The sequence below is a fragment of the Erythrolamprus reginae genome, chromosome 1 (genome assembly GCF_031021105.1).
Source record: "Erythrolamprus reginae isolate rEryReg1 chromosome 1, rEryReg1.hap1, whole genome shotgun sequence".
NCBI classification, from domain to species: domain Eukaryota; kingdom Metazoa; phylum Chordata; class Lepidosauria; order Squamata; family Dipsadidae; genus Erythrolamprus; species Erythrolamprus reginae.
The window spans coordinates 185,822,930-185,835,811 of record NC_091950.1 but is presented as its reverse complement, the minus strand read 5'-3'; the positions used below and the strand labels follow the sequence as shown (position 1 = coordinate 185,835,811).

The following is a 12,882-nucleotide window of genomic DNA, read 5'->3' as shown; positions in this document are numbered from 1 at the left end:
TTTTTTAAAGATGGCCACACCCACCCAGTCATATCAGGTGGGGAAAAAATTTGAATTTTACCACTGGAGAGGAATCATTCATCACTGCTAGACTACCCAAAGTAGAGGCAGGGAACAGTGGAAATGACTTGTGGACTTCAACTCCCAGAATTCCTGGCTCAAGCCATAAAAAGGCCATTGTTCCCCAACCCTGACCTAAAGTGACAAGGGTTCCTTATGCTCCATCCAGTAGAAGAACTGACATTGTAAGAGGAGGTCATTTTCTTTGTTCTTGTGCCCATCTTCTGAAAAAAACAGAGCTTTGCAAAACCTTACTTGCTCCAAATTCCTCAGCTACTTCCTATATATGAACAGAGCTTGAAGGTTATGGTGGCAGTCAAAAATCTCTTGCTGAGAGGCAATTGACTGCACATTGTTTTATATGGAGACAAAAGTGACAAATGGTTTTTTTTTCTGGACTCCATTCAATTATTACAAGCTGTGAGCTGTGTACATTATAAGAGTCTTCCACCACATGATACTTTCCAATTGTGCTGGAACACATCTGGAGAAGACTCGGAAGTACTACAAGTAATCCTCATTTAATAACTGCCCCCTTTAGTAACCACTTGAAGTTATGACAGCCTTGAAAAGTAACTTTGTGATAAGTTCTTGCATTAATGAGTGCTACAGTGTCATGTGGTCATTCAATTGCCATTTGCGAACTTCACAGCTGGCTTCTGACAAATAGAGCCAGTGGAGAAATCAACTGTAAAAATTACATGTTGCGATTGCATAATGTCTCACTTAATGACCATGGGTCATTCACTTAACAACTAGAAAGAAATCCCATTGCAGTTACATGTTTTGCATAATTACCACATTTGTTTAGTGACAGATTGCTGGTTTCAATTGTGGCTGTTACGCTAGGACAGGGATAGGCAAAGTTGGCTCTTCTATTACTTGTAGACTTCAACTCCCAGAATTCCTGAGCCAATCATGCTAGCTCAGGAATTCTGGGAGTTGAAGTCTGCATATCATAGAAGAGCAAACTTTGCCTACCCCCTGCGCTAGGAGTACCTGTACTTAATAAGTCCATAGAAAATTTCCTTGGCCATGGATTTCTGACAGGCAGCATAAATGTATTTATACTATCTATTTCCATGTTATTTCTTTTAGTAAGTAACATCAACGTGGGCCTTCTGCTTACAAGAAAGTGCTCTTCTGCTGAACGTTGATTTCAGACACAATAGTTGCTGAAGTGTTTCTTGTGGGGAAACCACTCCTTCCCCCAAAACTAGGTCTCATTGTTTGATTTTATTATCCCGGCTTATTATAATATCAAATATCCTGATTATCAGAGTTTGTTGCAGAAAAATCAGTTTCCAGAAGCACACTCAGATGACTGATACAGCTGGATTCATTGACTTCTTTATAAACATAGTAATATATATACAATACCACAAGTAGATTATTTCTTGAAGTACACACAAACAGGAGAGTTAGTTTCATTTCAGCAGAACAGACAAGTATAGAATGGACAGAGAGTACAGAGTGGGCTGAGCCATGCCCAGCCTTAAGCTTAAATTCTAGTTTCAAGTCTCTGCACAGACTCAGAAGTGTTTAGCTCCCATTGGCTGACACAGTTGCTATGCCTATTCATTGGCTAACCTTGTTACCACTGGCTCTCCTAGTTTCTGAATATCTTAACACTGATTCACTGGGAGTCAGGTATTCTTTTAATTCATATTCACGAATAAATAATTCTAAGGCAAAGTTGCTAAATTCCAATTGAGTGTTAAGAGTTTTCTGTATGTCTATGGAGATTTTCAGTCATCAAGGTCATGGTTGTCCCAAAGGTGCTTTTTCAAGAGGCAACTGGACTTTCTGGTTTACTGGTATGGCTTTCTTGCCATCTGTACCACTTTCTTGCCATCTGTACTGTACGATGTTTCTTGCCGGCATTTTTGCATAATCTAACCTAGATTATGATAGTCATGATGAAGCCCACAAGATAGCCTGTGTCCAGCTCAAGCTTGTGAAACATTTACTGCCTTCTGTTAACTTTTTATTTTGCAGACTTTTTTCCCAGATCATCTCGTATCCCTCTCAAATGAGATCAATGGCACAACGAACCACGCACAGATACTGCAGGTAAGATACTGAAATGAAATCATTTACCCGTGGATCAAACCACAGATTCCATTAAGCACTCTTAAGCACATTCTCACTTCTGTGTAAAGCAGTAAGAATTGGGGATCCGATTTAATTTTTCCCTCTGAAGCATCCTTAGCTGAGATTGCATCCCTTGTGGCTGACTTTTATGGTGCTCTAATCCACATGTCTCAAAATAGTGGATGGAAAATCATCATCACTTGGTTGATCCCTCTTCATTCGAATTGATTTTTAAGCAGACTAAGATTTAAGCAGATTCTACTACTGCTTCCTGATGATTCAGTTCTGAATATTGGACTGGATATTGAATATCACTCGAGACCAAAAGTGATTTGTGCATTTCTGTTGTCTAGCCCAGTGTTTTTCAACCAGTGTGCCATGGCACACTAGTGTGCCGCGAGACATGGTCAGGTATGCCACGAAGAAGGAAGCTCAGGTTCCGGTCTCGCAACTTTTTGCTGAGAGAGAGAGTGAGAGTGAGAAAGAGAGAGAGAAAGAGAGAGAGAAATCAAGAGAGAAAGAAAAGAGAGAGAGAGAAAGCAAGAGAGAGAGAGAGAAAGCAAGAGAGAGAGAGAAAGAGAAAAGGAGAGGAAGGGAGAGAGAGAGAGAGAAATGAGCAAAAAGGGGAGGAAAAAAGAGAAGTGAGAAAATGATTAAGACAGAGAATGAGAGGAAAGAGAGAGAAACAAAAGAGAGAGAGAAGTGACTCTTGATTTAAAGCGTATGATAAAAAGCACCCAAAGAATAAGAGAAAAAACCCAGACCTCGCCTGTTTTTGGAATTGGTTCAAGAGTGTGTGTATATATATACACACACACACACACACACACACAAAAAGGTGGGGAGGAGACAGGGATGGAAAAACAGATGAGAGTGTCTTAGGGTGTCATTTTGTGTCATTTTGGTTGGTGGTGTGCCCCAGGATTTTGTAAATGTAAAAAATGTGCCACGGCTCAAAAAAGGTTGAAAATCACTGCTCTAGCCGACTGCTTCTCTTTAAGATCACCACTCTGCTGAAACTGCTCAGGGGCTTTTGGCAAAAGTTAATTGAGTATTCCAGATGACTTGTCCAGTCATCTCTGTCTACATGCTTTTTTATACCATTAGACAGTTTAGAAATTTAACTTAAACCACTGCTTCTCAATTATTTTCTATTATGTCCCCCTAGGTAAAAGTAAACATTTTGCCCGCCCCCCTCCACCGGGACAATTGTTTGCAATATTCGGCACATTTTTGCTGAAAAAACTCAAGCAGCTTATCAGAGTGATTCGGATGTAATGTGTTTAAGTAATGCCTTAATTTATTTGGATTCATGCTGTCTGCTGCCAACATTTTAAGACACAGTAAACATACTGGTCTTTCCTTGTCTCCCACCGAAGTCACAGTGAAGCCAAGCGCTATATATGCTTCATCATATTTCCTCATCTTAGCTTTCGGGAGACTTACGTTTGTTTCATTATCTCCGTCTCTCTCCTTCTTTCTTTTCATCCCTGTTAAATATTTTTCCATGGTGTCTCTTACAGGTTTGTTATCTGCACTTTGGATAACTGTGTGCAGTGTGCTATTGTTCAGTGCAAAACCCCCACTCCCTGTGGCAAAAAAACCCATGATCCCTGGAGTCACACTCCCCCCTGGCATCACTCCCTGCCCCCTCCCGGTGGTTTCACCCCATTATTTTAGAAGCACTGACTTAGATCAATCCATGATGATGCCATGTTGGTTCTAATTTTTTTCTATGTTTGATATTATGGATCTGAGACAAATTAATTGTCAGCTAATTGTCCTATAATTGCCAGCATCTCCTCTCAGTTTCTCTTGTAGAAATTGGAGTCTTACTGATAATTTTCCAGTCCTTGGGAATAGATGGTGATCTTATACAGATTGTGTATTTTTATCAGGTCAGCAATTTCGTGTAGTTCTTGGAATCCCTCAGGTGGATACCATCTGGCTTAAGATTTATTTATTCTTAAGGTGTCAGTTAGGTTTATAAGCATCTCTTTCTTTTAATGAAGTCGCTGTGTGTATTCTGTGTGCATGTGTGTAGCCCCATACATTTGTGTAGCAAAGAAAAAGTGAGCCTGGAGAAAAAGAATGGCCTTCTCACCTAACTGTTCTATCAGATAATGTTATATGTAATAATAGCCATGCCATCTGCAAAAAGGTATTGAAGAAATTATAGCTGGTTGGTTGAAATTGTGAATAATATTGGAGGAGACAACTGAGCAGAATTCCAGTCCCAGCTGTGAAAAATCTTATGCTAATTATAGGCACTTTCATGAAGATAGAGCAGGGGTCCCCAAACTTGGCAACTTTAAGACTTGTGGACGTCAACTCCCAGAATTCTCCAGCCAGCATAGCCATAGCAAATTCTGAGAGTTGACGTCCACAAGTTTTAAAGTTGCCAAGTTTGAAGACCTCTGAGATAGAGGGACTTTGTGCAGCAACAGGAAAAGTTGGTGGATCTGGGTCTTACTAATCGCTATTTTGAAAAACGGAAATAGCAACCCAGAGCATCAATGGTTGTAGAATAAGGTGAAATCACTATGGAGTTATCTCAAACACACTTAGCATTTACAGCACTTAGCATTTTAAGAAAGTTGTAGATCTTTCAACAATATATATATAATCTGCAGAAGCTCATTGTTCAATGTCCTGAGCAAATGCCAAAGCCATGCTAGAATACTTCATTGACTACAAAAAAACTGCAAAATAAGAGATCATTCCAATGGAATTTAAAGAGTGGTGTTTCTCACTTTCTCTTGCTGTTCTATCTCTCTCTCTTTTTCCCCCCAGATGTTTTTAAGTTCCACTGCATATCCTGAAATTCATGGTTATTTGCATTTTAAAGAGCAAGGGAAGAAAGCCTGGAAAAAAATGTACTTTTTGTTGCGAAGATCTGGTCTGTATTTTTCCACTAAGGGAACATCAAAGGTAAGTTTCGCAAATTGAAAGGAAGAAGTGTTAGAAATTGGTATACATTTTATTTTTATGTATTAGATTTCTTTTGTCATTTTATGTCTCTGGAGATTTAGAAAAAAAAATCCTCTCACTTTTTTTCTTGTTGTGCAATGCATCCATGGAAGGCAGAACTCAGGGAGATTCCTCGAAGAACATATTTATTGCATTCATCATATCGGCACAGCCGGTGAAATCCAACTCTAACAGTTCCCGCAGTTTTCACCTAATTAAAAGAGTTAAAATCTCCCCTCCTAAGTGTTACCAGTCACATTGTCCAATGAAGATGGATGGCAGGCTTTTCTCTTCCTTCAATAGGCACCTCTGTTACTATGACCTTGGTTCCCACAGGAAAACTTTTGTTTTGACTGTAACTGAGCTATCTACTTCTCCCTCCCCCCATCAGGTAGCACAAGATGGATTCAGCCAAATTCACTTCAGAATTGACACAGTAGTTCCCAACATTTTCTATGCATCACAAATGTTGGATCAATATTCACACTCTCTATAAAAGTAATTGTGACTTGTGACTCATGCCTAACTGACACAAGCCACTCTTTGCAGCACCCTCTAAAATGTCATTTGGTATCCCATGGAGGTTTAGGCACCCCAGGCCGGGAATCTCTGTTATGGAGAAAGAAAGGTGAAAAAGTAGATAATCCAGTCCTTATGACAGTGTTTCTCAACCTTGGCTGCTGAAAGATGTGTGGACTTCAATTCCCAGAATTCCCCAGCCAGCTCTGCTGGCTGGGGAATTCTGAGAGTTGAAGTCCACACATCTTCCAGCGGCCAAGGTTGAGAAACACTGCCGTGATATAGACTTGCAATGAATTATGATTTGAAAAAATGTATAATTAACTTTAAAGGATTCATGATGTTGCTCTTAAAACATAAATTTCTTTTTTAAAAAAAGTTGCATTATGATTACTATATTTTTGGAGTATAAGAGAGGGTGGAAATGTCAGTGCATCTTATACACCGAATACAGCCAATATTCAATATTGCTACTCAAAGGGACTAGCAATGAAAACAAGCCTGCAAGTGGGAAGAAGCTACATTCAGAGTATAAGACACACCCAAATTTTCAATCTCTTTTTTTGGGGGGTGGGGGAGGGAGATACATCTTATAATCCGAACAATACAGTAGTTTTCCTTCCTTTGTGATTGAAACCCAGGGAAGACATCATGACCTGGTAAAAAATATCCACAGAGCTATCCTCAGGGTCTGGGCCAAAAAGTTACAATGGCAGGCCTGACTGTATGATCAGAACCCTACCCCTTTGTACAGAAAACAACTCTGCTGCATGGACAAAGGGACCTGGCTTTTGTTACTTGGACTGATCTGTCATCTAGGTTTTTTGGCCCTCACTGAGGACTGGATGCTCCTGCAGTTGGTGCATAATTGTGCGTCACAGCCTTGCCTTTGGTAAAAACTTGCTGTGTCTGTGCATTACCATAAACAGTGGCATCTAGTTGCCCTTGAATTTCTGGCAATGATGGTTTTATTGGTTGTTTCCAACAGTTTTGTTCAATCTACATTTTGATTCGTTCTTGAATTTGAGATCCACAATTGCTTCTGGGTGGAACCAATGGTGGAATATCAGAGGAGGGTGACACTCCATATTGGACCATAGTTTAAGTTTAGAATAATCAGTTGAATAAACTACAGTGGCTAGCGATACTTCATCCTGTGCAACAAATTAAAATAAGCCACATTCTGGTTTTAGCGGAGTCTCTAAAGCAGGGTTTTCAAACTCAAAGCCTACGTAAGGATTCGGCTGCAGGAGACTTAAATCCAGCCCACTGGGCTGGCCTGGAAATATCAAAGTACTGGGCCGTGGTACAACCAAACCAGGCCATATATGCACCCTGTGCAGCCCGTTTTTGGCCAACAAGGTGCTGCAGAAGACATCTGTCCCATCTCCCCCACATACACGCCTGCAGAGGGGAACCACAGTGCTAATCCGGCCCTCGAAGAAATCCAGTTCGACATCCCCTACTCTAAACACAGCTATCGTGTTCAGTACTTCAAGGTCATTTCCTTTAAAAATATTTATTTTTCTTCTTCAGGGTATAATGCTATTTTAGTAATGTTGATGGAGATTTCCCTAATCTAAAAGATCTTGAGTCGTCATAAGGTGCTATATACAACTTGGAAAAAATTCAAATTCTTTGAAAATTCATTGTCTTCCACTGTAGGTTTTTTCTCTCCTTCTCCCTCTCTCAACCACACACCCATACCTGACAGCAATAATTTAAAAATGGATGTAATATTTTTACGTTTTTCGTTTCAGGAACCACGACACCTCCAGCTTTTTAGTGAATTCAGCAGTAGTGACATATATATGTCTCTGAGAGGCAAAAAGATGTCTGGCGTGCCAGTCACTTTTGGGTTCTGCTTCAAGGTAAGAATTTAGTATTTTAATAAGAGCTAAACATCTTTCAGCGAATTAGTGGGGTTTCTTCCCCCCACTATCACTTGCTAAGCCACTTTTTTCATGCTAGGGAAAAAAACTAAGAAAAGAAGAGATTTTGTTTGTGAAATAGGAGAATTAGTGGCTTTTATTTCAACAGGTATAGTCTTCAAGATATGCATTAATGCTAAACAATATGCTGTGGCCTTCTAGCCTTATAAAGCAGGAGGAACCAGAGACCTGAAATACCTTTATGCAGACAGTGAGCAAAGTAGGACCTGTTGGATGACAGCAATTCGGTTGCTGAAGGTAAATGTCTTCTCTTCTTCTGTGCATTGTCTTCACCAATTGTTTCTATAGTTACCGTACACAATACATTTCACTCTTCTCTTTAGCCTCTGGGTAAAAGTGGTATTTTTAGCCTTTGGAAGCTCAGTGTTGCATGTGTATATTTCTCATCTGCGCAATTATTTCAGTAAATAATGTTTGCTTAAAACATAAAAACCGATTAGAATTAGAACGGTGCACCACAAGGATGTAAGATAAAACTACACAAATGTCAGGGTTCCAAATAGCATCGGAAATTAAATCAGAGTCCGAAGCACAACGTTCCTGAAGTTCCAATTTATTAACAAAGCCATGTTGGTACATCTGTGAGAAACCTGAATTTAAAGCTACAAGGGTTTCTGCACCCAGCTTAAAGTTCATTCCCTTGCTCCCACACCCACAAGTTCATTACATTGCCCAGTCATCTTCTGCCAATATGTCCGTTACTCCCATCAACTTCCAGGCAGGTACTGAACAAAGGATGACCTTGAGAATCTAGAAGGGATTTGTTATAATTATTATTTATTCGATTTGTATGCCGCCCCTTTCCGAAGACTCGGGGCAGCCATGGCTACATCTCTACATCTCTCATGCAACAACACACACACACACACAAGTTCCCACAGCAATAATACATTCTAAAGCATAAAGTGTGGCAGGTCCAAGTCGACAATGGTTTCAGACTGACAACAAACCCCTTATAGAAATGAAGTCAAAGCTCACAAAAAATGATGGGAAAACAGGAAGCTCTTAGCTTAGAGTAGTCACTAAAATGGGTGTCAGGCGTGCTTCCCAGGGAGGGCATCCTATGAGAGAGAACCACCACTGACAAAATATTGCAAAAAGCACCACCCACTCAATCTCAGGAGGATGACTAGGCTGCATGGATAATGCAGTAATGTTTGGAAGAGACATTCCTTCTGAAGAAGTGGAAGGAAGCTATGGGAGAAGTGAGTTACTTAAAATGTGCCTTTGCCATGGTCAAAGAATAGGCTGAAAATAAAAAAAGCACTGTCACCAGTTTTGGATTATCAAAGAAGTGCTTGTTACTGTTATTCCAAAGAACTAGTTCAAGAATATTTGTTCCTTAAGGACGATGCTCCATTTATAGCAATCCCGTACTTTATCAACATCCCCCCCCCCCCATTCCTTTTACTTTGTTCTGTCACAGTTGGTGTTCTAAGGATCAGAAGGCAGCAGAGCTGTGTTACATCTTTTAACTGGGTAGTGATAGGAAACTTTCCACCTGGGACCATTCCATCCAATATATATCTGCACCCTGCATCAATTCACTGAAGCAGTTGATGTGACATGCTGGTGCCTTGAGGCTGTGAGGATCTGGATTAGGGTCAACAGGCTCAGACTTAACTCAGATGAGACTGAGTGGCTATGGATATTGTTTCCTAAAGACTATGTCAACTGTCCATTCTTGGCTCTTGTTGGGGGGGAAATTATCCCCCTCAGAACGGGGTTGAAATTTGGGGGTCCTTCTAGACTCACAGCTAAAACTAGATCAACATTTGACAGTTGTTGCTAGAGGGACCTTTGCACAAGTTTGTCTGGTGCACCAACTGCGACCCTACCTGGATCGAGAGGTGCCCTTGTCAACTCACAATTGGATTATTGGAATGCTGTCTACATGGGGCTACCCTCAAAGACTGCTTGGAGACTACAACTGGCTAGAATGCAGCTGTGTGAGCTGTTGTGGGTGCTCCTAGGTACACACATATTACACCAATCCTCCATGAGCTACACTGGCTTCCTATTGGTCTCTGGGCACAATTCAAGGTGTTGGTCATTACCTTTAAAGTCCTACATGGCTTAGGGCCAGGTTATCTTCGAGACCACTTTCTGCCACACAACTCCCAGCGACCGGTGAGATCCCACAGACTTAGTCTCCTCCAGGTCCCGTCAGCTAAAGAGTGTTGGCTGGTGGGCCCACAGGGAGGGCCTTCTCTGTGGCTGCCCTGGATCTCTGGAACCAGTTACCTCCAGAAGTCAAGACTGCCCCCACCCTATTGGCCTTTCGAAAAGTAGTTAAGACCTGGCTTTTCCGGCAGGCCTGGGGCCGGTGAGATCCGGCCATGGAATGCTTAAGATGTTTTTAATATTTTATTCTGTTGCTAAGCTGCCTGGAGTCCCTTGGGAGTTGGGCGACATATAAATTTAATTTAATAAATAAATAAAAGTGAACGTTAAAATTCAATTAAGAGGACTATATTGCTTGAGGCAGTTTAAATGTATTTTTTTTTAAAAAAAATATAAAATATGCAGCATAGATTAGAAAATAATAGAAATTTCAGCAGATGCCAGTGAAGTTAAATAGTCTATAAAACATATATTTTTTACTGGAATGTGGTAAGGTTCATTACTTACAATTGAACTAACCCAAAAATCTTACCACAAAACTGTCACTCATTTGGTAATTATTATACTAAATGTTGATTCATGCAAAATACTAAACCATATTGTAGGGTTTTTTTGATACTTAATATACTTTCTGAAGACAATCAATTATGGTCTAATCACTTAACTTGATTAAACCATGGGTTTAAGGCAATATGTTAATCCAGTTTACATACTGTATTTCTGCCTTAGACTAGTGGGATTTCTTTGTTAATAAATGTATATTTTCTTCTTATCCATTCATTTTTTTAAACATTGATAAACTATTACAATTTCTGTTAGAATAAAGAAAATGGTTACTTTGGAAAAAAGTATTTTTTCCATTTTTTCCATTTAGGAAAAGTAAAATTGGACACAATTTAGTTACAATAATATTTCAGGAGGGAGGTCAGATTCAGTTTGTTGGGCTGAATGATTTGTTGAAAAAATTGTATTGATTAGGCTGCCATAAAGGTTTGGTTTATATATTATATTAGGCCAGGGGTAGTCAAAGTTGGCTCTTTTATGACATATGGACTTCAATTCCCAGAATTCCTGATCTAGCATGATTGCCTCAGGAATTCTGGGAGTTGAAGTCCATATGTCATAGAAGAGCCAACTTTGCCTACCCTGGTATTAGACCATTGGCTTGAATCATATTTTATTCCTCAATTTATAGAAGAATGTAAGTGATTGCCAGGGTGGATTGCTCTTGCCTGCTACTTCCGCATACGTCCCCTGCGATGCGTGTACAAGTGCGATTTTGGTGACTTTTTGGTTGCGTGCATGCGCGGAAGCAAATAATTGCCAAAATCTCGGGCGCGCACACGTCCCCTCACAAGATTTTGCTGCGCAGGAAGCAAAAAATACCCATAATTAAAGAAAAAATATGGTGTCCCTTGAAGGACTGGCACTGGAGCAGTCACACGCAAATTGTGTAATCTGGCAGCCGCTACGGTGTGCAGTTGCCTACTGCACTGGTAGCAACCCATCACTGGTGATTGCAAAACACACTCCGAATCATATTATGCATAATTTGAAGGGTTTTCCTGGGACAACATTTCAGGAGTTGTAGATAGCTTCAAAAAATAAAATTAGATAGGAAAGATTTTTCCTGTGAATAATCTGTTTACTGATTATTCTTGTAGCTCATGTATTGGCCTACATGATATATGATACTATAATATATAAAACATTTTTATATATTATAGTAACTCGTGGTTTGTTTATCTAGAACTTGTTGAATAAATCACAGTTGTTTGGGTTCACTTGTCACACTAAGCCATAAAGCACTGTAAAAGGGATGTAGTATTTTAATTGGGATATAATAACTTAATGCATTCGAAGAGTTTGTTGTGATTTGGCATACCTCACAGAGTAATCTTCAAGAAATATTTAAATTTCTTTTAAAATAAGTGATTCTAAGGCTATCTCCATCAAGTAATACAGTGATCCCCCGCTCGTTGCGAGGGTTCCGTTCCAGGACCCCCCGCAACGAGCGGGTTTTCGCGAAGTAGCGCTGCGGAAGTAAACACACCATCTGCGCATGTGCAGATGGTGTTTTTAACTTCCGCAGCGCTAGCGAGGAGCTGAAGATTGGGGGCGGCGCGGCTGTTTTAAAACGTCGCCGCCGGCATGGGGGGCTTCCTAGCAGCCCCCCAAACCCGGGTTGGGGGTCCGGGGGGTGCTGGCAAGCCCCCCATGCCGGCGGCGACGTTTTAAAACAGCCGCGCCGCCCCCAATCTTCGGCTCCTCGCTAGCGGGCTTTCGAGATGAGTCCTGAAGCGAATTCGCCCCGTGACATTCGCTTTCCCGCAGCCGAGTGATCCTGGGCTCCTTCGCAACCTCGGAGAGCTTCCTGGGCATGAAAGCTCACGAAAACCAGGAAGCTCTCTGAGGTTGCGAAGGAGCCCACGATCACTCGGCTGCAGGCGGGAGGAAGGCGAATGCCACGGGGCTGGGCTCGGTTCCGTCCTCGGCTCCCCTCCTACCAGCCCCGCCGCGGAAGGCTCCATTCTGTTCCCTGAATGGAGACCGCCGGCCGCTCAATCGGGCCGGCAGGGAACAGAATGGAGCGTTCCGCGGCGGGGCTGGGGGAGCCGAGCCCAGCCCCGTGACATTCGCTTTCCTGCCACCCGCAGCCGAGTGATCCTGGGCTCCTTCGCAACCTCGGAGAGCTTCCTGGGCATGAAAGCTCACGAAAACCAGGAAGCTCTCTGAGGTTGCGAAGGAGCCCACGATCACTCGGCTGCGGGTGGCAGGAAAGCGAATGTCACGGGGCTGGGCTCGGCTCCCCCAGCCCCGCCGCGGAACGCTCCATTCTGTTCCCTGAATGGAGACCGCCGGCCGCTCAATCGGGCCGGCAGGGAACAGAATGGAGCGTTCCGCGGCGGGGCTGGGGGAGCCGAGCCCAGCCCCGTGACATTCGCTTTCCTGCCACCCGCAGCCGAGTGATCCTGGGCTCCTTCGCAACCTCGGAGAGCTTCCTGGGCATGAAAGCTCACGAAAACCAGGAAGCTCTCTGAGGTTGCGAAGGAGCCCACGATCACTCGGCTGCAGGTGGCAGGAAAGTGAATGTCACGGGGCTGGGCTCGGCTCCCCCAGCCCCGCCGCGGAAGGCTCCATTCTGTTCCCTGAATGGAGACCG

At 42.2% G+C, this 12,882-nt stretch overlaps 1 protein-coding gene across 4 annotated transcripts in view; it reads left to right on the top strand.

The window, feature by feature from the left end:
* GRB14 (growth factor receptor bound protein 14) overlaps positions 1-12,882 on the top strand; it is a 78,159-nt gene that overhangs the window by 51,749 nt on the left and 13,528 nt on the right. For 3 of the 4 annotated variants that reach the window (XM_070731655.1, XM_070731658.1, XM_070731657.1), the window contains exons 5-8: positions 2,059-2,133; positions 4,948-5,085; positions 7,404-7,514; positions 7,737-7,832. In XM_070731655.1, the coding sequence (XP_070587756.1) occupies positions 2,059-2,133; positions 4,948-5,085; positions 7,404-7,514; positions 7,737-7,832 (420 nt within the window). The remainder of the gene's footprint in view (positions 1-2,058; positions 2,134-4,947; positions 5,086-7,403; positions 7,515-7,736; positions 7,833-12,882) is intronic. The other variant, XM_070731656.1, reaches the window with a different exon arrangement.